Below are 25,037 nucleotides of genomic sequence, written 5' to 3' on the forward strand. Positions count from 1 at the left end.
AAATCATTCCATGCATATGTAAGCTCACACTATGTAAAGAATATGCATGTGTGCGTGTGTGGATTCTTTTGCAGTCATTAATGAGAGCGTACCTATCAGCGGGTCAATTTCCACAGGAAGTTGGTACTGCTGGTCCTGCACCGTTGAGCTCTGATGACCTGACAGAGAAGAAGACAGACTGGATTAATATTGTAATCTCGTGGCCTTGTGAAGTAGATGCTGGGTTTCGGTTCATTACAACACACTGTAAAATTATAACCATAAAAAGTCAGTGTCACCAACCGACCCGCGACTTCCTCCAGGAATTAGACATCAATTATGTCAAAAAGCCACCAAGGCCATAGAGACAATGATTCCTCAACGCTTAAGTGTGAGCTAAATATACATTTCTTTACACAGGCGATCCAGGCAGCTGTCACATTTTGGTAAACTGATTAAAAATACGGACTTCTCTGTGTAAAAGCAGGAGATAATTTTTTTTTCAGCCCATTGGCAAATGAATAATAATCAGATAGTTTGATATAGTGCTGCATCTTGTGGTTATTTTCATTACCCATCAACAGTTTGATCATAAAATGTGTTAATATTTTAGATTTGTTCCCACTGATATCAACTACTGAAATAATTTTGGATTAAATGTATTATTACCTGATGAACTAATAATTACCTTTTCAATCTATAGACTTTCAGAAAAAATACTTACTTCACATTGCTTGTTCTGTCTGATTAACAGTCCAAAAGACTTTCAATTTACAAAACTATAAATCATAGAGAAGTTAATTCTAACGTTGAAGAAGTTGACCTCAACATTTCATCTCACCAAACTGTTGTTTAATTTGCTGTTGATCAACCGATAGTGTACTTTGGTATAGTATGTGTATTTTACATTTTACTGCATCCAGTGGAAAAATAAAACATAAAATGTGAAAGTTTTGTTTTCAACGTGCTCATAAACACCGTTTGATTCTACTTGAAATCCCCTGCTCTGTCCCTGAATGTTAGATCTGCACATATTTCTATTTCTAACAGCAGCATGAAAAAATCTTTATTTATTATGCCAGCTCACTAAACAATTTAGGTTAATCCATCTGGTCTGTGGTGCGCATGGATGAGGTTGTATTCTACTGAACGCCGATCAGTCTTCATCCGAATAAATTCACAGATATCAAATTTAATGTTTCTTCCGGGGCAGGATGGATGTTGAGTAAATAAGGTTTTGTGAAGTGAGCGGCTGATGTATGGAGGTGGACGTGAGACCTAATGCTGGCTGCTGCATGTGTCACATTTGATACTGCTATCCAGGAGACACAGTCAACTGTCTCCCAAATCAACGTCCATCCCGTGGAGAAGAGACGGGTCAATCTTTAGATTAATTAAACACCACTAAGTGTGGAGGAGAGATGAACAGAGAGAGTATGAAAATTATTCTGTGGTAGCAAATGATACATTTCACCAGAACAAAAAACCCTTGAAGTTACTGATGCAGAATCACAGAACAAACACTTTTACTTAATGTACATTTATGTTTTGATAGCATAAAACATGTATAGTATGTGCATGTGTGTATAGACATAAACCTCTCACCTGTCAGGCCGTGCCATTTGTTGACGGCAAATAGACGGTTGGCGGTGACAGTGATGATGGCAGGTGAGGTTAGACCTTGCTGGGTGTTGGCTGCTACGTGGGTCACGGGGGAGTTCGACGGGAACTTCAACACCATGATAACATCCTGCTGCATCTGCTCCGTAAACATCATCGGGGTCTGCAGGAGAAGATACTGTTCAGGCCGCCGGGACGGACAACGGGATGCAGGGAGGAGATATAAAGTGGTGGAAAGAGAGTAAAAAGCGAAAAACGAGGGACGCAGCCACAGTCGGTGTTAGCGAGGAAAAAACAGAGGGAGAGGGAGGAAAGAGAAGGAAAGACAGAAAGTTAGGAAGCTTGAGCAGCACAGCAATGAGCAGCAGACATGCACTGGAAAAAGAGTTAGTTAAAGTTTGGACAGAAAAGGCAAAAGATTACAGGAAAAAACAGGACAACTAAACTATTTAACTATCAATCTGTGATTTTTTTTTAGCCAAAATATGTCAGAAAAAAAAGAAGAAGAAAAAAAAGAAGGCAGCTTTCTTTGATTTAAAAATCCCAAAGACATTTAAATCATAATAATCAAAAGCAGAAGAAAATTCCAACAGAAAGCAGGAGATGTTTGACCTTTTGTGATCAATACATGATTCTAACGACTAATTAATTTTCAAAACTGATGCTGGATAATTTGTTGTTTCACAACTACCTGGCAATGTATGGAAAAAGTGTAAATACTGATGAAAATAATAAACCCTGCATTAGCATTCAGCTCTTTACTTCTTCCCAGTATGAGACACCCACTATAAAATAGTCATAAAGAAGATATCTCATTGGCCGATCACAGAGTTTCCTCTGGTGAGACAGGAGCTTACATTGAGCCATTTACGCAGTGTTTGTACTAAGCAGCTCTCCAACACGGAGCCATTTTCCTCCTCGCGTGTAAAGAAGAAGAACATCAGTGTTTAACATCAGGAACAGACCTGAGTAAATCCGGTGTGTCTGACAGCTAACCAGACGTACTGACAGTATCATTACCACCAGCATGGGCAGATGCCGACACTCTGACAACACACTCACATGCGAGAGGATGGAGAGAAAGTAAAGAGCAAGAACATGTAAAAGCAGAGAGAACAGCGTGTTCTGAAGGGAAAAACGGACCGGCTGCGGCGGGACTCAGAAAAATGCAGCAATCTGAATATTATGTTTGAAAAGTATATGTGGTGGAGTAAAAATAAAAACATTTCATAGGAATTTGCCCCATAGAGTAAGTGAAGTGTATTCAAAGCACCAGTCTGAGTTTGTGTCTGTGTGTACATGTGTGCGCTGGGTGGTGGTCTACAGCCAGCTGTCAGCGCCACAGGGACACCACACTAATAGGGACTCATGGGGCCTTGGTCCATCACAGGCAGGCACACTGACTGCACTCCTTGGCCCTTAAAAAGCAGCGCCTTCAGGAACTGCTGCTCATTGCTCTCCTTCGCTGATCTCCTCTGCCTCCAGCTCAGGTTGAAAATCTGGCTCAGACCCAGGTTTCCTGCCAGGAGCTGTGCCTTTTTCCCGCAAACCTTTTACTAAACACACATGCACACAAATGCTTGTGATCTTTCCCTTTCACACACACCTCACTAATGATGAGAGAGGAGATGCTTTCAAACCCCGAGACTTTATTTTCCCACAATTGTAGATGGGGAGAGAGAGGACAGGAGGCACATGGGGGATGAAAAGAATGAGCCAAAATATTGAGACTTATGTGAAGCAGAGTGCCAACATCAGGACGGCCGGGGAACCAGAGAGGGCGTTAAACAGGCAGCACAAAAGATGATACTGTACTGTAGCTCTGCTGGCTACTGATCCATCATCGTATTTTCAGACTGGAGCATTTTAAGCACATTGGTACAGTAAGTGTGTTTCTATGATTATCTGTTTGCATAAATATATGTGTGTGTGTGTGTGTGTGTGTGTGTGTGTGTGTGTGTGTGTGTGTGTGTGTGTGTGTGTGTGTGTGTGTGTGTGTGTGTGTGTGCATAACTCACCACCTGCATGGCTGAGCTTCTGGGTGGGTGTGGCTCAATAAGCAACTGGCAGGGGGTCTGTCCAAAACTCCTGATCTGAGACTCCACAGCCTGAGGGAGAAAAAAGAGAGGAGAAGAGTTAAGCTTTTTTTTTTACATTTCATTTTTTCTATGTGCATTAATTATTGTAACTTTTCCAAGGATCACACCACTACCTGACAGATGATTCAACAATCTAATAATATTGTGTTTATACACAAACAAAACACAGACATGAACACAAAAGACATAACAGAGAGAAAAAAAAAGCTGCACTCATGTTCCAGCACACATGCATGTGAACACACTTTTTCACTGTCAGATATACACACACACTCTCTCCCTCTCTTTCTCTCTCTCTCTCTCTCTCTCTCTCTCTCTCTCTCTCTCTCTCTCACACACACACACACACACACACATCAATTTATCCTCCAGAGCCACACACAGAATCAGAGGAGGGCTGGGACAGGCGGGCTTGTTGGCTGGTTAGGTGGTGTTAATGAAGAGGTATAGGACCATAAATGTCAAAGCAGACGCCGGCCGAGCAGCTTCTGGACATCATCACACCGCTCACTGTCAGACCGACCAGCACAGGACCGGACACACCCACTGCAGCGTATAGATGTACGGGACTATGGGGTTATATATCCCACCACTCTACACTATCCTACTGTTGTTTGAGATACAAAAGAAAACAAGTATAAACTCAAAATCATGTTGATATATTTTGATTAACTGATAAATTGGTAACGCCTTCAAGTTGGATGTTATTTCTGTGAAGAATTCAGATGTTTAACTGTGATCAGAGAAAAGCTTTTTTTTTTTTTTTTTTACTTTTCCCTTTAAGTGAGTGATAAAACACATAAATCATTGTACAAAAATGTTTCGTTGATATACTTAGGGATCAAGCAACAATGCTAACATCAGAAGTGCATTTTCTTTGCTTTGCTTAATTCAACATGATCTTGGAAAAAAAAAGAATCCTAATCGATTCCCTAATCCAACTAAATTTAGGCAGAGAATAAAAGGCAACATTCAAAAATTGATTTATAAAAGGTACAAAAGAAAATCTGGGCAACGACCAAATATTAGAAAGGGCCAGCGGAAGTTTCACAAGTATAACGATGCTGAGCAGAAATTACTCAGAGTAAGAAAACCGTCATGGTGTGAAACAGATACAGCGTGATAGATGGTTTATAAAAGTGACCGGCAGAGAGAAAAGGGCCAAAACAAAATTATGACAGACCTGTCAGTATGTTGGTGTGCACTGTGACTGGCTGTGTGGGAGTGACAGCTTGTGTGTGCAGGCTGAGACGTTTGAGCCTGACTTGGCGAGGCCTGTGAGAATGAGCTCATAGTTGAGGCCTGCATATGGTATTTCCATGAGAAAAAAAAGGTTGGGAAGTTAGTCTGCTCATACCCATTGTCTGAAACTAACCAGAGACCAGAGCGACGCAGAGAGGGAGAGATCTCAAACGTCCATTACGAGATTCTTTAGGGTCAAGAATCAGACTCCAAATTTTTTATACATATTTATCGGTATTTTCTGCGTGTTTTTTCTTTTCTTTTAATTTTTCCCTTTTTTTTATCTGCATGAATCTTTCTGTCTATTTGAGGAGGATAATAAACTGTAATCACCACTGCACCAGAGAATGTAAATCTACCACTATCCCTCATTAGGCTGTCTAAAGAATAAAAGGCATATGATATATAGACATGCTACATCAAACAGTTAGCGTGATGATAACTTGAGTAAAAAAGTATTGTGTGATGCACATCCAAGACTGGATTACATTTTTTTTTTGAAGCATGATCATGAAAGAGAATCGTAACGTTTTCCATCTCTTCCACAGTTGGCCTGTTAGTGCGGGGACATCAGTGCATCATTCAAGGTCAAAGTGCCTCCCCTCTCCTCCGCCCTGCAGAGCCGAGCATTTTGCTTAAGCTAATGTGTAGAAGAGGCTCCTCAGAGCCACTCAACCTATCTTCATTAAGTTCAGCTCTGACATTTATGAGGCTGTGGAACGTCGGAAAAGTGTCTGAGTCTAGGTCAGCATGTCCTTTCCCTATATGCCAATGCAATGCTCAGGTGATTATATGAAGGGCCATCCACAAGGCCAATCTCTTTTGGGGGCGCTGGCCCATGTCTGATGAGGGTTTTCTATATTCTATACATTTAAATGGCCGAGACGCCCTCGGCTCAGATGTCCCAGCCTGCCCTTTGATTTACTCAGCCACTCGACAAGATGGATCTCCATGTAAAACATTCAGTTTTTATGCAAATCAACCCAACAACATTCACTCTATCAACAGACTACAATGGCCTTGTATCTGTGACAAACAGCGCAGCAGCATACTCTGCATCTTCCGCTTTAGATGTCCATGCTTTAAAAAAAAAAAGAAGAAATGCAGTCAAGGGCAAATTGTCCAAAGAAAATAAACCAGTAGGCCTGGTGTTTGGTGAGTGACTTTGGCCGAGTGTAAAAGCAGGTTCACTCGCGTGGGTATATTTCCCGTCTTCTGCCGAATTACGCACACACTATACAATTCAGACGGGGCTCTGTGTTTTGTTACTGGGGTAAGAGGCTGTGGGATTTTCCATAATCACATGTGAAAGAGGGGAAGCCCTGTACAACCAAGAGAAGGCAACACAGGGCGTGTTTCTCTTTATACACTGAGAAGCAACACAGATGTCCGCGCATGCCACGCACAGGGTTGCACGCACGAACACACCAACGCATGTTAGCACACACAGCTCTCTTGACTTGCGGCGGAGGCAGGACAGGAAGTAATCATGGTTTTGAAAAACACAGCAGCGGTCTCCACAGCATTCCCTAATCTGCGCTGAAATATTCCAAACTCTCTCCCTGAGCAGAAATGCACACATAAACACACAGCCATGTGCATTTATGCTGATGAGCACACGTAAATATACAAAGGTATACACATACCAGTGAATGCATGTATACATACAACGTGTACGTACAAACATATCAAGGTATGATCCATACAAATCTCTGGGGTCTGTGTGTTTGTGTGTGTGTGTGTGTGTGTGTGTGAGGTCGTTTGCAGCGAGCGGGAGTTAGTGGTTGCCAAACAGGAATACAGAATCAGCCAACCAGGAATACAGAACCCCCTGCCCCAGTCTATTACCTACACACACACACACACATATAGGTCTGTGACCCATCCCCCTGACATTGAACAGCCCCGGGGTCTGTCCTAATGTGGCCTAGCCTGGCCCAGACCACAGCTCAGGCTGAAACAGTTGTCACTCAGTAATGGCAGACTCTGGGGACACTTTCAAACCCAAAGCCCACAGTCTCAAAGCTCCTGCAGGCCGCAGCCACCCCCAGCTCCCGGCCATGACAAGGCCCAGGCCTGGAACTCTGTTTCCACCTTCTGCACAGACAGGGCATGCTTCCTTCCGCACAAACACAGTTGAAGGAGAGCCTTGGCCCGGCTCACAGGGATAACACTGCTTTGGTTTATTTAACTAATTAAAGTGCTCAGACTGACGGCGTAGTCGGAGGTGAAATCCAGCAGATTGGACTCACAGGCAGCATCGGAGCAGGGAGTGGGAGGAGAAAACAACAAACTCTCTCCTTTTTTCATGTCTCGGGAGTGAAACAAACATTTCTGTTCTATTCATACAGGACTTCACACAATTGACACAAATTCACTTGATTTGCAAGAGGAAACAAGTGTTTCCTTTCATTCTTATTTGTAAAATGATGCAGCGAGCTTCCCACAAAATGTAACACAATTTGTAATTTACTGAAAATACCACATATGCGTATGCAAAATCTAAATTCCTGCTCTTATTCATAGTGAGGCAGTATGTGCTATTCTGATACCACTGATCCCATGCACCTGAGTCTGCTGATGTCCTGCATGTATGTGGATTTATCAATCCCATGGTCACTGGAACTGCTTGGCAGAAACACTGAACCGCCAGTGATCCAATTTTGTGGTGTGTCTCTTTGTGTGTGTGTGTGTGAGCGTGTGTGTGTTGACCAGTAGAGTGGGTAATGGGCTCGGCGTGAGTGTGGAAATGACCGGTGCACCTTGGTAATGAATCTGCATGTGTATGTTTGTGTATGTGTGCATGTGTGTGTGTGTTTGTGTGTAGCTAAAGGCCAAAGCACATCTGGATGGGAATTAGTTTGAATGAGGTGATAAATCAGGGAACTACCCCTGGTGCCCGTGATGCTCCAGTCACCGAGCATGAAGGGCAGCAGAGCAGGCAAAATGCATTTCAGCCGTTTGATAGACACTGATCTCATTTCCATTTACACCTCACAGCTATGAGGACCTTTGCTTCCAGGATAACTCTGATTTATTACAACTTGTGTCTTGTTTTCATTGTTTTGTCCGTTTATTCCTATGGGCGACAGCAACATTTTCTTGACATCTTTAATTGCTAAGATAAGGGAACGTAGCAGTACTGTAATGCTACAATACAGAGAGACACAAACAAGCTGTAGAAAGCCACTTTCTGGCTGGACCGCAACAAAGGGGCCTGCTCTATAAACACCAACGTCTGTGACTGACTGAGAAGCAAACAGATAAAAGGATAAAACTGCCTGACAACAGGCAGAATGCAGATACAACACAATGACACCAGCTGTTTACAGTGGTTCAACAACACTTGTCAACTATGTCCCAAATCACTGACCATACACGGTGCTGCTACATACAGTACAAGCTTTTGACATAATCTTATTGTCGTTTTTTTTAAAGAAATCTTCAATAATCAGATTTAACTCTTGACCTGTGTGACGGCTCATCTTTTTTGCCTTCAAGATCTTGTTCCTACGATGTCGCCATGTTTCCAAATGTAAAAATGTACAGTTTTTGTGGCCAACCACTGACGGTAAGAATCTTGTTTTACTCCACTGAAACTATCATAAGAGAAACCCTGAGCAAAGCCCCGTGCGAAAATTCTGACAAGAATAAAAATATGATATGCGCCATTTTTAGCCACCACGGCGACTGGTGCTGCTGCTGGCTAGCTGCCTTTTACAGCAGATTGGTGAAGTTGTCAGGGCTGGTGTTTGGCTCAGGGCAGGCTAGCTGTGTTTTTCTTTTCAGCCCTGTGTTTTGTGCGTTTGCTGTCGGGCAGGCCGCGGCAGCTCGTGTGTGCAGCAGTTCAAAGTGAGGGGGGATGAATAATGAATGAAAGCCAAGGAGGAGGTTTTAAGGCGTTAAAGTGGAGCACTTGGTGGAGTGCTTTCAGACGTATCACACAGGGAAAAGACTTAGCTCAGCAATACCTGCCAGTAGGTTGTTAGCTCGGCTCTCCTATGCCATTGGACAAACAATTTAACATGGCTAATGGCATCAAAATCCACCGTGAAAACACAGATGCACAGAATGGACAGATGCTTTTATAATATAGTAAGATTAAGCATCCATTTGAGAGTGCAAATACTCAAGTGTACTTCGTGTAATATGGTATTTTCCACTTACTCAGCATGATCTGCCAAGTGAATTATATCAGCCACGCAGTACATAAATGTGCATTCAAGTGCATGTACTTTATATGTAATGTATCGTGTAGCAGCCTCACCTCTCGGAGCATGGGGTCGCTGATGGAGCTGAGGTTGACTGCGCCTTCGTAGGTCAGGTAATAGAAAACGTTGAGGGCTCTGGTGGCTTCTGGGCCCTGCTGCTTGTAGCCAAAGATCAGATCAATCCACTGGTGGAGCTGGCAGGACACGAACTCGCTCTCCAGAGCCTGCAAATGGAGGAGAGGACAGAGGATTAGAAGTATTGTCAATGTCAACAGATGTATGTCATTTACACACCATACTCTAACCAAATGCTGCCCCCCCTAACATGTTCCTCATCCCATTACTGAACAGTGCATTCATCACTAATGTCTCTCCGAGATGAACTCCTCTGAGAAAGCAGACTTTCTCTGCTAATTGTTCCTGTGACACAATCTGCCAATGATTTCTGTAATGAGCAAAAAGCGCAGCAAATCCATATCTGATCATGTGGGAGCATCAAAACATTAGAAGACTCTTGTAGTTCATTAGGGAGCCGTTTCCCTCTCTGTCTTTGTTCTTTTCTCTGTTGGTTGTGGGTGGATAAAAGCACCGTGTTGCTCTCTTGCAGACGTCGCTGCATCGCCATAACGCTGAGGTACGAGCCGTTTTCTCTCCTCATTAGCCGGCAAAGGAGGGAAAAAACATTTATGGTTTCCTCATAAAAACAGGCAATTGTGTTAATTTGTGTAAAGCTGTCGGCTCACAAAAGCCCTCTAAACACGACCAAATTAAAATGAGGCAGCCCTTGATTGTCATTGCTGCCTTGTGTCACATTAATTTGTGACAAAACATTAGCCTGTGCTACACTTAAATGGCAATTTATATAATTTAAATTTTTACTGCAGAGACCAGCGCATCCCTCATTTAAATGTGACTTTCTGACAGCTCATTCAGCATCGGATTCCTCCCCGTTCTCTTAATTACAACTTTCAATCTGAGAGGGAGGGGGGGCAGGAGTATAAAGAGGAGACTGTGTGTGGTACTATGATGTTTTCTCTGCAACTTGAGCACTGACTAAAACATTTTTTTTAATACTGTAACAAATTCCATGATCTGAACTGATGAAAAGCTCTGCAGTGAAAATCCTGTGTGGATCATACACGAGTAGGAAACACTAGGGGAAACAAATGCAGCAGACAAAGCTTTGAAAGACTTTTAGATTTACTGTGTGGAAATGTGTAAAAACACCATGTTGACTCACAACAGTACACTTGGCTACCATGCATATCGCACCATGTAGGAGCGTAACAAACAGAAGAGATTTGTCAATAACTGTTCATAATTCTCTATATTTTGGTGACATGTCATAACTGGCTTTTGTCATGTCCAGTATTTTAATGTTTCCTTTCATGTAACTTGCAACTATCTCCGGTGAGTCACAGTATATTTAATTTCTGCACCAACGCTCTTTTTTGATTGAGTTTTTATTTCTCTTTTACTGTATTTATCCCTTCTTTGTTTGCTCAAACTTTTGCCACCTTTACTCAGTTTGATTCTGACAATGTTCTTGTACAATTGCTTGTGTTTAAGCAATATCTTAAAGGCGAGGATTTTATATCACAGTAGGTAGCAACAGCGAGCGTCATAAGTACAGTAATGGCTTAATTATCAAAATCATTCGAGCATTCCCCTGGCGAGGTATTAAAAGTCTTTGTATATAGCTTTTATGTCATAGGTGTAAAACTAATCCGTGTGTACTGTAGGTTTACGGTTATTACACACACTGGCATTTTGGACAATGCCCCACTTAGATTCAAGCACTGTTCTGAGAGCTGTAGACCTGACAGAATTAGCAGATGGAGAGATATTTGTCTCTTCTCTTCCACTTCATGTGACTCACTCCCTTCACAGCGTTAAGGGGCTGAACCATGGGGACATGCTAAAACAAAACAAAACTAACAGTAAGCATTAAAATAAACCAGCACACCCCCAGAGTGTAAGACAGTCTAGACTCCATGTCTGTGTCCCTCTGGCATCAATGTGTTCACAGTATGTTAGTGTGTTTAAAGGCGTGTGTCACAGGGCAATCCTTTTTATTAATGTTACATTTATAAGCCAGGGAAACCCTCTTTATTCAAGCTCACTTTAATAGTGGGCAGACTGTGAGTGTGTGTGTATGTGTGTGTGTGTGTGTGAGGCAGAAAGAGATCAGTTCATTATGCGCTAGGATTGACCTTTGACAGGCCCTGCTCCCCTGTTTCTAAAACTAAAGCTGGGCCTGATGGGCATTTAATGTGCACTGCAATCTACTGTCAATCAGCATGGGGAAACAAAGAGAGCCATGTTATTGCAGCTCCCTCTCCAGAGGCCCGCCTTTATGGAAATCACTTGCATGTACCATTTGAAATGGGAGGGAGATGGAATAAGTGAGCGTGCATATGTGTGTGTGTCTGCCTTGGCACTGGAAGAACTATCATTTAAAGATTTTAATGAACTTGTAAAAAAATTTAAAGTCATGTTCTCACCTCGTTGTTACGGGTTACTGAGTGTAGACAGATGGGCGAAAAGACTAATTTAATCAATTTATTCTACAATGTGGTAAAATGTGCAGGGCTCTGAGTTCTTTCTGAGGCGATGATATGTATATACATAGGTGTCTGTATACTATTGTATTTGTTTTGTCTGTCTCCATCTGTGTGACAAAAATGCTCAGTAGCTCTGTGTGACTGAAGTCTAGGTGTAAAAATTTAACCTCAGAGGACTAAATATCAGAGAGTCAAAAAAATATCTTCCTCTGCCTCCAGAGATACGGCGAACTGCCTTGATCACGTCTCTTCAAAGCTTTTTAGAAACCAGCAGAACGTCACCACCGTGACAACAGTCAGATCAGAATATAATTAAACGACAGCTTTATTCTCACTTTTAGTCTAGACCACGGTTTCATATACCAGACTTCACTCATTAGAAAAACATTCTGAAAATCGAGTTCTCTAAAGAAAATAATTTGTTACTTTACTTACTTATTTCATGATGCTGTAATATTGCACTGCCTCCTTTCTTATGTTGAACAAGGGGGATGTAGTTTATTTTGTCACTGGCCTGTGGCTACAAATACTTGCATAACACATTTGCAGCTGATAAAAGTCCCAAAGCCCCCAAAAATTCACATTTTACTGCAACTTGGCTCCCATCCCATCCTAAACACTACAATACCCAGCTGCTTTAAGAGGCTGTTTCTTTTTTTGTGTGTATATTTGAGACTCACACAAGACCACATGATCCTGTGTGAACAAATACAAACAACAGCATGCTACTATAGCCTCAATAACATGACACTGTGATTAAATCAACACTGCGGTCATTGTTTTTCTACCATGAAATCGGCTTGTGAATAATTGAGGCTACTTGTTGGACGAGACATTTAAATGCAGAGAGTGAGAGGCGCGTTCTGATATCTCATCAGCAACGTGCCAGGTGAGCAGGTGTGGAAATGTCTCCTCGTGTAGAGCCACACTGTGGAAATGGTTGAGCAGAAGGTTGGGGCAGATAGCAGATTCCTGAGGTGGGATCTGGTGCCACTTCAGGAGAACCAGGCAGGATTATTGATGGGCCAATTAGCAGCCAGTGTGTGTGTCATCCCCATCCACGGGGGACTCTCTGATAATTAATGAATAATTTAGCATGCCTTTATGTAAATGCTGATAGGGGGTAGAAGTCACTGGAATCCCACATTTCTATTGTTACACATTTGACAAAGTACACCTTTGAAGCATGGGGGGTCTCTCCCCTTTGTTGTGTACTGTGACTCGTCTCCAATGGCAACAATAATTTGGACTATTCTCCCATGTAGAGAAATGTAATCATTTACAGTAATCAGCTTTTCTCCCTCATGAAAACCACCAAGTACTCAAATGTGTATCATTATTTTCTCTTTCTGAATTTCATGCTTGTTTTGCCTGCGTGCCAGTTTTCTGAGCTGTGATGTGAATCCTAATGAAAATGTATCATAATCAATACGACTTGTCCGTGTGCAAGTTTCAGATTACTTTCATATTCTCTTCCTCTCTGAAACATCTGTGGCTCGAGTGTGAGAAAAGAAACACACGCACACGCGTACACACTAAAACACTTACAAAGGATGACAGTTGAATGTGTGCCTGTCAATATGTTACTCTTTAAAAAGAGACTTAAAAACAATGTTATCTGTTTTTCAGACATCAGAGTGGGGAGACAGAGTGATTGCAATTAACCAGCTGCTCGACATTAAACAAAGCTTACTCTGAGTCCTCGGGAGAGAAAAAAGCTGAAATGTCTGATCTGGATTCTGCCGCTGGCGAGTCTTCAGCCTCACCTTAGAAAGCTTTTGTTGTTTGCAAGTGGGTGTATTTTTACTTCTATCCCTTTTTCTTTGCACCTCACTTTTAGCTTGATCTTTTAGCTTTCCCTGCTCAAAAGTCAAAGTGTGCGACTGCCACAAGTTCTGCAAGGCTGCACTGGGCCTATCAGTGAGGTTTGTGTGCCTCGCTGTGGTTTGTGGTTAGCTTTATGGTCTGGATTGAGCTGGATTTCACTTCGGCCTTAACGAGGTGACACTGAACACTTTCCTCCAACCCTCACTGGTCCTAAAAAACCCTTTTAAGGACTTATGGAGAGCTGTCTGTAAGGAAGTTAAAATGTCACTTAACAAATCAATCCAATCATTTGCATGCAAGCGGCGATGTGAGCGTCCGTGCATGTGGCCGTGTATGTGTGTCACTGACGGTGTGGATGTGTAATTGAATGCACATGTTGTATGCGGAGTGTTGTCAGCGGCAGGCTGTTTTCTTTTGCATCGATTACGGATGAATAAAGCAAACACTTGTCAGGTCTGTATATAGTAAAACGACTGTTTAAGAATGAGCTGATCAAAACATCCTGAAAAGCACGCTCAGCATGTGGCAGTGAAAAATCACACATGTTGAACACAATGACTCTGGAGCAGCAGTTAAATCAAGGTTTGTTTAGTCTTATTATATTCTAATTGTGCAATTTATTTAATCAGATTATTAAATCCCATTAGATCTACGCGTTTTCCAAGTGCACCAAACATCATCATCCTGAGCAGAAGCCAGTCTATTATCATCCCCTTTTGTTTTAACTCCATTCCTCCTCCAAGTTCAACAGCCGCCTTTTATTTTCCCTCTTACATATTCTCTCACTCTCACCGCTACTCTCCTTTTTTTTCCCCCTCCTGTTCTTTCTTCCAGTCATCTGATCCTTTGGATCAACTCCTCTGGAGTTGCTTGCCCTGAGGTTGACAAGCACTCTGATTAAAGGGCTTATTAGCTCGCTGTAAATGAGAAGCCGAGTGTCATTTTGAAGCAGGCAGAGGAAGCCTGTAGCCAGCCAGAGAAAGGGGGCCCCAAACGTGGAAGAGGAAAAAGAAAAAAAAGAAACGGTGACGTAAGGAATGAGAGCCTTAGAGCAGCCGTGCAGCTAACAAACCATTTCCTTTATTCTCATATTCACACACACCAAGAGAACCCCAGATGGGTTGTGTGTTACTTTAGTTCCCCCCTCCTTCCTGCTCCACTAATTAGATAGGTCACAACCGTGAGAGTTCTGGCTATGGGTCAACGGAGGCACTCGCTGGCAAGTGGAACCTGAAACTCTAACCTCAATGCTCTCCCACTCGCTCTCCTTCCATCTTCCTTATTATCCCTCGCCCACTTGAAAAGCAACAGTATCGTGTGATGGGGTGAAAAGAAGTAGAATGAGCAGTGATTGGGAAAGTATCTCCCCAAAACAAACATGTCACGGTGGATTTTTGTCTTAGGACGACAAATGGCGCGCGGTGTAGACTGTGAGAATGCACTAAGTGGTCCAATTTACAGCACAGACAACAGAATAAACAACACTGATTGAGAGGTAAATGGCTGAAGAAAATGAAAGGCAGTGATACTGTAGCTGTTGTCTTCTTTTAGTTTAGCTAATGCAGATGCGTGACAAACAGTATGATGCTGAGTAATGAATAATTACATGGTAAAGGTGGAAGTTAAGTTTAGAAATGTTAAAATAATTTCGATGTTAAGGAACATTTTTCTTAATATTTGGAATAACATTAAAATAAATACTAAAACTACTATTTCATAACTGCTTCCCAATATCTCAACAATCGTCAACAAGCAGAGAATCTACTGTAACTGTCCGTCCACGCGTTCTCTCAAGGCTAACAAGCTAGAAAATGCATCACCAGTGCTGTACGACTCATCCACAATAGGAGCAAAAGCTAAGTCAACAGTCGGAGCTGATTAAACACAGAAGCACTGAGGAGGATATTTGGATAGCTGTTGAGAGGGGCATTGTTGTCTCAGATGGATGATTACAACATCGGCTGGAGGACCGAGCGGTCTCTTCGCCCGTCTGAAGGTGTGGAGGCTTTCAACGCAGAGTGGAGATGATTAGGATGAATGACTCAGCTGATCAGCTTGAGTGTACTTAGGAGAGGTTATTGGGCTGTTGGGCTGTGTGGCGCTACAGCTTGACACTGTCTGTGTGTGTCTGTGTGTCTTGTCTGTCAACAGTTTTCAGAATTTAATCATAACAATATATGCAGAGGATTAATTATGTCTAAAAATGCCTGTTACTCATATTTAAAGTTATCGAAAACTGATACTTTGGTAGAGTGATGCTTTGAGCTGAATACTAAAATACAGCATGTTAAAAAATACTAAATATAAAATAAGTACTAAGACATAAAAAAAAAGTATAGCCGAGTGTCAGTTTACAGAGTTTGTTCATAAACCACAGTGGCAGCAGCAAAAAATGAAAATTTGAGGGATAAGCAAATCATTATAATTTATCCTTTGGATGACACAAATGTCTGAACCAGATTTTATGGCATCCATCTAATAACTGTCGAGATATTTCTGTCTGGACCAAAACGGCCAACAGACCAACATTACCATCCCTAGAGCCAGGCCACTAGCACAGCTACAAAGATCATGATTATATGTTTCAATGTCCACAAGAAAATTAATATCTAAATTTGTGACTGATTTGAATGGACACATTAGACTGGGATAAGGGCAGAGGGCAAAGACAACTGTTCTTTCAAAACAAAGTCAAGATGACAACAATTTTTTTGGAGGCAAAGACAGACGGATGTGGAGCGAAGGAGTATGAAAACAGTGCATGTTGCAAAAAAGCATCTCTGTAGACTTTGGCAGAAGTAAAATGAGAGCGTGGAGGAGTGCAGGAAAAGGGAGAAGGACAACATTAGTGAGTGAGTATGTCAGCAGCAGTACATCATCCCATTTCTCAGGCTCTCATCGGTCTCCTCCATTACATCATTGAAGAGGAGGACGAAGAAGAAGAGAGGAGGGGGGGAGATGGACAGGGAAGAGGGGGAGGCAGAAAAGAAGGGGGGACAGCTCGTAAAACACTGAGCACACAGTAAACATGTCTACCCTTATGCATGACAATACTCCTACAGTGAGCGCTGCCTGACATTAGCCAGATAACCCCCCCACCCCACCCCCCTCCTACCCCACGTGCTAGTTCCCATCCAACAACAAGGCTTTCAGTGGAGACACCAGGGGAATAGATTAGCACTAGGCTAACATGGTAAACTGTGTTCTGTTACATGAGGCCACGCTGGGCCAGACAACGTTAAGATTTTCACTCACTCAGTCATTCACAAGTGCGTAAGTGTATCTTAGCGGTTAGTGACTGGTCCTTGCAGTGGTTTACCTCAGCTCATACATGAATTCCTGTGGGGTTCCTGTGAAAAAAAAACGACGTGCAGGGCTGGTGGGAACGGTATTACGTGCGTCCGTCGTCCCAGCTGGTGTCTGATCAGAGAGTGCGGTGCGGATGAGAGGTGAATGTAAACAGCGATGATCTTTGACTTGGTGTAGCTGGTGGTCTGAGCTTGGGGGGAGCTATCATGTCTGGCTACATACGTCTTGTGGGAAAAAATGCGAGGCACGCTTTCATCTTCTGTGCCCGGCTCTCCTTCACGTTTCACATACAGAGCCACTGGGTAACTCTGCATAACGACACGGAAGATCTGAAAATGCTTTGAGCGTTGGTCATTTACAAAACATCCCATCAGAAAGAAAAAAAAAATACCCTCATACCCTCATTTGATCATAACCTGTTACGATAATGGACCTGTCTGCTGGATGATGACATAGTTGTGAAGAGCTGTCAGCATATCAAAGTGACAGACCTCAGAGAAGGACTTTCAAAGAGGGTGATAGTGTGAGTATATGAGGTTTTTGGGGGGGTAAAGGTGATTTGGCTCATATTAATATGACACATGTCTGTTAACACTGAGCAGTGACGTTGATGTTTACCTCTGCAGGAGAGATTACTGTGGCGATTATGACGACAATAGCTGGGAGGACAAAAGTGCAACTCTATCAAACACATCAGTAGAAATGATCATTAAGAGAGCGTCGTTTTAATTAAAGCTACAATTTTAAAGACACACACATGGGCACATCACAAAACAAGCACTCAACTACAGTGCAGGATATATATATATAGTATATATAGCTAGCCTATGCCAACATGGGACGTGCTCTCTAACCACTAGATTCAATTTTTGAAATCTCATGTGATATAGGCCCTGATCTGATCTGGAGATTTCACATTGTACTCAAATCAGTGGATCATTTTCAGATGCTGCAGGGAGGGATGAGTAAAGCTTCGGCCCCAAATGAAAAGATCAAATAACAAAGTCTGGATGTCTGAGCTCTTATTGCAGTTTGGATAAACCCCAATATCAAGGTCAGGTAGCATGTTATCATTTTACAGAAAATCACATATCATATACATCTGTTGCTTGTAGCAGAGCACAGGTATCAATCTCTTTGATAACAACACGGCCTTTCACCGTTCCAATATCCCAAAGGTCAATACTCTAACAAAGAAGTTATTCAGTAATAATGCACTGGGTAGCCACATGCTGAAAACTGTATTTTGCTTGTACGGACTCACACAGATAGCTCTGGTGTCTGATGTCCGTTGAGCAGAGATGTCAAGTTACAGTGAGGCTTTACCACATGCGGCGGTGATCTGTGGTCAAGCTTCTCAGTATCAGCTTCTGACCTATCACTCAGTTGGGTTTGCCCATTCAACAAGAGGGAAAAGTCTCCCTCTCCTTCTGTGAGGGCAGTTTAGCTGATGTCTCTGTCACTGCTTTGAGTGAGCAGATGCTTTATAAGGGGGGGAAAGGCCAAAAGTAATGTGCTGCCCATCTGTCCCATGTGTGTGGTTTGCAGGTCTGTCAGCAGCGCTACAAGAGCGCAGATGACTGAAAGAAACCAAACGTGAACGCGCGGAGCAGCAAATGGGCCCCGAAGAGCTCGAATAAGAGATGGTGATTGCACCAGCCCACGTCTGTGGAAGGAAAAACTCATTTTAAAATGCTGTAAAGTATTGATTGAACAGATCAATGTTAAAATGTACTTGTTTAGTTAATTAACTGTTCTTAAACAATCACACTGACACTTTTATTACACTCAATTCTTGGTGTTGTATTCAAAATTAATTAAAATGCAAGATTTATTGAATATTTACATTTCATGTGTAAATTGCAGCCTCTGAAAATCCATTTGTCCACTCCACCCTTAGACTATTCACAGTAGGAGAGGATGTGGCTACTGCACCAGACTGTGGTTTAGGGTGCTACATAACACAGGTCAACGGTGACGTGCACAGAAATACACAAGCATAGACACATCATCGTCACCTGCTATCGTGTTAATGGCTAGCAGAGCAGAGAAGTGAGATGTGGTCATATATAGAGGAATGTCAGAGAGGTTGACAGTGCCCAGAGACATGTAGTTATCTGGTGGAGGAGGGATCAAGTTCTTAACCTCTCCTTCGACCTCCTGGTAAAAACAACAAGCAGCCCCTGATCTCTGTGGCATGCCGCCTCAAGACCCCAGTGTCTCAGTGTGTGCGGGTGTGTGATGGACCGAGGAAAAGGGAGTGTGCCTTTACAAGCAGGCGTTTAAGTATACTGTAGGCACTTCAGTGTGGTGAAGGAAGGTGCATGCTTAGCTTTGTGTGCTGAGGTGCTTCGTCTCCATTGTGAGTCTGTCAAAAATCCAACCGTTTCCCGGCACCTCAAACTCATCATTTGAGCCTTCAGTGTTGTGTAAACCAGAGGTTAAACAACAATCTGTGTAGGCACATACTTGGAATAAATCCATTCCTGTGCTACATACTTTTTACTAAACATCTGTGATGAACTACGACACTTCTAACGGCACAGCAACACAAACCAGGCTAAAGTTTGATGTGATGTTTATACCTTCTCCTGGATTTCTTCCCCTTCTTCTCTCCTTTTTCTTTTTACAACTCTCACTCCCAACAACAAAAACAAGCTGCCGTTTTGCACAGCAGCGCAATCCTTTACTGTGAGAGTCTTTTAATGGCCTTTCCAGATTGGGCCCTAATTAGCTGTTAATCATCTAGGGCTCATAACCAGAGTGGAGACAGCAGGCGCGTGTGTGTGTTTGTACCATGTGTGCATCTGATTGTGTTTGCGTGTTCTCTCCTGCTGTCTATCCTTGTGTTGCGAGGCCATTAGCAGCAGACAAGCTAAAGAGAGCCAAACAGCCCATTAACTCCTTCACTCTTCCTCTCTCCTCTCCACCACGCTCATCTCTCTCCCAACAGTACCACAGTTGCCAGCTGACACCCTCTAATGCCAGCTATCTGTCATGACCAGAGACCTGTCCACCCACACATCCCTCCCTCTACCTTGTCCTCGGCCCATTCTCTCCTTTATTCTTCCTGTCCACCCTCCTTTACCTCGGTCTCTCCCATTCTATCTCTGTATGATCTGCAGCACTGGAGGATTTTCATTGTTTTCAGTACTGATTAATCTGCAAATTATTCTCTCATAATCGTTAATAATATTGTCAATAAAATATTACAAAATTGCTTAGTTTATTAACATCCCAGAATCTAAAGATATTCAGGTTTCTATCAGATATTATATAGAGAAGCTGCAAATCATCACATTGGTGAAGCTTGAGCCAATGAATATTAAATTATTATTTGTTTTAGAAATGATCAAAAGGTAAATTGATCATGAAAGATTAATTTTTTGTCAATTTACTAATTGATCAATTGATTAATAATTTCAGTTGCAGCAGATATTCATGTTGTTAGATCCCTGGTTAAGACTCAAAACGGCTCCTGCTCTGCTGAGCTTGTTATGTGTCTGTGCACCTACACCTGCCTGCTGGGCTCAGCTGCAGTGCTGGATCAATACCTCAATTTGCACACGGTAAAGAAAGAAACCGCAGACTGAAATTGTAGCAGCCTGAACACAGTAACTAGCAGGCAGCTGTGCCAGAGTATAGACTGTTTGGATAAGTCCAAATTGCCCCTGCAGCACCTAAATTGGACACAAAGGAAAGGACCTGAGGAAATTGAAGCAGAGGTACGTAGATGAGACTGGTGCAGTTAAACTGGCAATGAAAGGCCGCAGCAGCACAAAGCATATTAATCCACATATTCCCTTTTGACAGATCTTTAGTTTTATCCAATAATATGATCCAAATTAGGTGTGTTTTTAAAGTGGGTGTGTTCCACCTCTGCATTTTAAACAAAATCTACACAGGAGTATTAAAGATGGAAATTACACCTGCTACTGAGTGAAACAGTGAAAAATGAGGCAAATACAGCAAACATATGAATTATTTAACAACTGAGGATTATTGCCATTATCAATCAATAGGTTCAATTTGTCACAATAGAATGAAGAATAAATCTATTAAGTCCATTAAGTATCCATATGCCCAAAATGTCCAAAATATAAATGTATTCAATCCAGCACAAACCAGAAATAACGTATACCTTTAATGTTTGTGTGTGCTTTTTTAAAAATATAAATTAATTATTAGCTGTATAGTATACCACTACAGACATGGACACATCAGTAAGATGTGCGTGAGATTACACTAATCAAAATCTAATCAACAAGTATTTTCCTTTATGTTCACATTATCATTAAGAGAGGGTACACTCCAGTGGACTGGGTGGGTGGGACTCTGCAAAACAGCAGGGCACCACCATGAGAAGCCCCCTCCCCTCCAAATACATCCACCTCGGCCTGGACTTTGCTGACAGCCCAAGAGAGAGAAGTGTGTGATTAATGATAGGGGCCTGGTCATATCAGCAGGCTGGTTAACAGAGCCCACCACAAGACTGCACAGGTCACAGAGCACACCCAGCCTCATCAGCACCCATAACTACCGTGGGCACCCATCACATGGGTAACTACAACTGCTTTTACTCTAAAATAAAATAAAATAAAACCATCTGTGAAAGAAACACCACACAGCAACAGTTCTACAGACTTATTCATATACATGACACTTCAGCCTGTTTGGTTATACGTATGCATTCTTCCAATTGTACCTATTTTATCATGTTCAAAAGGGCAGGGTCTTAATGATCTAGATTTCATTTACAAGACAACCTGGTCTTTAAGGGTACAACAGTAAAACTCCATAAATTTAACAGTATGAAGTCAAAAAGTGTTTGAAGTTCGAGTACCAAAAGTAAGAAAACAAGCTTTTCCAGCAAGGCCCAACAGAAATAGTAAAAGTATCTGGTGCCATTTGACCTTCTAGAGCAGAGCGGGGTAATCTGATCTGAAGAGTTACCTCAGTGCCCCAGCTGTGTGTGTGTGTGTGTGTGTGTGTGTGTGTGTGTGAAAGAGTGAGACTGGAGGAGGAGGAAAGATCTACATTGAAAATATGACAGCAAGTCTGACAAGATCCAGCATACAGTACATCGAATATTTCTGCTTCTAAGCCGAGCGGGCAGGAAGAGGAGATCTGAAATCACGATATTGCGTTATTTTTCCACACCAACATACTGTATGTCACATGCATGTGAACAAAGAAGCAAGAGCAGAGAGAGTGAGAGATGGTGAGGAGGTGGAGAGGGACGGGGAGGGGGGTGAGGTGATGTTTGAGCACTTGGTCAACGCAGCAATCTGAGAGCTGGGGCATGTCAGAGAGGCAGGAGGCTCAGGCAACAGGAAGAACTGTGAGACAGTCAGGAAATAACACTGTCTCTTTGAATTAGCATTTCCAGCTAAGCTAGTACAAGGAGAGGCTGAAACCTCTGACAGGATTTTTGGTCAGTCACGGTTCGGTGATATATATATGTGCCAGCCAGACACAAAAAAATGTCTGTGTGTTCGAGTGACACCAAGTAATAGATACTACAAACATATTTCAAACATGCATGTGCAGCATGACTATACTAAATAATCATTTAAAACTTTATTGATACACGTAGAGTCGCAGGTGTTTGTATATGTGTTCTAAATGATGTGTATTAAGTGTATTTCCCAGGTGAAGTAGCTTGAACCTGGCTGATCCATTTTCTCATTACACCAGCACGCGTCACGGCTCTTACCAGGCGATTGATTCGGACAAACTCCTCTGCGCTTTTTGCCCAGGGCGGCAGCTCCACGTCGGAGACCACGGTGCCATCTTCCATCACTCCCAGGTTGTAAGTGTTGGCATTGTTGAACATCTCGGGGAGGTAGTAAAACTCTGGGATCAGCTCCTGTGAGGCCAAAGCATAGAAACACATTCAAAGTGGTTCATTACACATTTTTCAAAACAGTGAAACCATCTGTAACGATTCAGAGTTCCCACTAAAAAGCTGACTCAGACTTAGCTTGTGGGTAACAGAGGGCTCAGGGAAATCACCAGCCAGTGCTACTATAGTAACAGTGTCAGATGTAAATGGTAAATCAGGATATGAAAAAGTATACAGACATAAAGGAGAACAAGACAATGTTTTCTAAACTGTATAATTGTATAATTATTAATGGGAATCATATCTCCGACTGCTCGTCTGCTTCTTGCCTCTCTGTTGAGCCACTACAGGATGTCAAAAACCTCTTAGCGTGCTCTCGACTGTGGTTTTCCTCTGTTCCAGTGCCCTAATTTTCTTTGTATGTGAGCAGCCCTCATGTCAATCTTCCACAACAACAGAGGAAAAAAAAGGCCAACAGTCTACCAAATTCTTTCCAAACTATGATGATTTTATTTGGCTGTCTCAAACAACACAAAGTATTTTCTAACTGCTCGACCCCAAAGAGAAACATAGTTATGACAGGAGATGTAACCCCATATGTTTGGCTGTTCGTTATTCTTAACAATGCAGAACTTGCCACAATGAGCGTAAACATCAAGATCGAGTCGGAGTTTAAAAACATGTAGTTGAATCCATACTGTCCTGCAGGCATAAGCTCCAGTGTTGTTGTTGTGGGTTTGTCTCATCGACTCAACACACCAGACTGAAGCACCAGCTCTCAGCTCTTACTGCTCTATGCAAAAGACAAAAATACTTGACATGTACTGTACTTCACAATAGAGAGGACACCTTTACTCTTACACTTCTGGATCATTTGTGTACAGACAGATGTGAGTTTGAGTTCAGGCGCCCTCTCTGATAAAGCTTATAGTTTGAGCTGATACAGGAGAGTCCTGCAGCATCCCTTGGTTAGGCTACTGTTCCCATAATGCACTGGTTTCTCTCTCTCTGCATTTATAATGTGCCACTTCATGTAATTTACTCTGTATTATTGTGTTTCTATTTCTCGATCAGCAGGTCAAGGCATTAGAATTCAAATGATATTGATTATCACTCCATATACTAATGCCATTACTTTATTTTCTGTTATAATTAACATCAGTCAGCAAAGTATTTCATGGTCTCTCTGCTCCTCCGCCCTCTTTCTCCTCACAAACTCTTAAACCTTAAACCTGTACGTGCATTGAGATAATGTATATCATGATTTGTCAGGACACAAATAGAATATAATTATATAGACATGAACAGACAGTGGTATCTAAGACATTTGGACCCCATTGTAAATAAAAGCATGTAATAATTACAGTATCAGTCTGATATAATTCTAATACCAGTCTTAGTTTCATGGTGTAATCATTAAATCATTATTGTACCATCTTTGAGACTAAATGATACAGGGTCAGTATTTTATTTCTAAGGTTGTGATGCTGGTCTTCTTATCTGTGAACAAAGCCTGTGTGACCGACTCCAAGTGCTGACTGGTCCTCTCAAGAGGGACAGAGAGATACAAACATGTTGACAGTCTGACATCAGAGATGAGCAGACCGACGTCGACATCAAGCTGACACGCCGCAGCCCCGTCGGGCCGGCAGCACATCTGACAGCGTGGCAGGCAGCCTGTAAACACAACTTGTGCTGCAACTTGAGGCCGAGGAGCAGGTTTAAGCAGAATTCTTTACACAGAGGCTCATGGTCTCTACAGATACAAAAAGTTGTTACTCAAACAATTACAGGTCTCTCTTATCAGATTAGAGGCACAATACATCTGCCTCTCATCAATGTGGTGAAAACATCCAATCAAATGAGCAAGCAAACACACAAGTTTAAAACAACACAGCACTTCCTCACTTCTGAAATCTCTTCACTCCACAAAATCTGACCTCGAACGAAAGGTCAAACTCTTAACGAGGCCTCAAGCTCACCCAGGTTCACTGCTGTAAATTTGACCAGGAGGTGGCAGAACACACACACACACACACACACACACACACACACACACACACACACACACACACACACACACACACACACACACACACACACACACACACACACACACACACACACACACACACACACACACACACACTTCAACAAAACTTTGAGGGCTCCGCTCCCCAACACTCAGCCCGCCTTGCATGGACCATTATGTGCAGTGGCCCCTTTGCTCTGGCCTGGTCAGAGGCCAGCCCCTCTGATCCCTAATCCTGTCCTGTCATGGGTCACTGGAAGGGGCTCTGGCCCCCGGGCTCACCTACTACACTTCCACTGTTGCTACCTC

At 42.5% G+C, this 25,037-nt stretch overlaps 1 protein-coding gene across 7 annotated transcripts in view; it reads right to left on the reverse strand.

The window, feature by feature from the left end:
• The window catches only part of lrba (LPS-responsive vesicle trafficking, beach and anchor containing), a 191,645-nt gene that overhangs the window by 14,659 nt on the left and 151,949 nt on the right, over positions 1-25,037 (reverse strand). For all 7 annotated transcript variants that reach the window (XM_083982697.1, XM_083982701.1, XM_083982698.1 and 4 more), the window contains 5 exons: positions 22,568-22,720; positions 9,208-9,375; positions 3,618-3,707; positions 1,585-1,762; positions 93-158 (listed from right to left, as the gene is read on the reverse strand). In XM_083982697.1, the coding sequence (XP_083838823.1) occupies positions 93-158; positions 1,585-1,762; positions 3,618-3,707; positions 9,208-9,375; positions 22,568-22,720 (655 nt within the window). The remainder of the gene's footprint in view (positions 1-92; positions 159-1,584; positions 1,763-3,617; positions 3,708-9,207; positions 9,376-22,567; positions 22,721-25,037) is intronic.

Source organism: Trachurus trachurus (assembly GCF_905171665.1).
Source record: "Trachurus trachurus genome assembly, chromosome: 1".
Taxonomy (NCBI): Eukaryota; Metazoa; Chordata; class Actinopteri; order Carangiformes; family Carangidae; genus Trachurus; species Trachurus trachurus.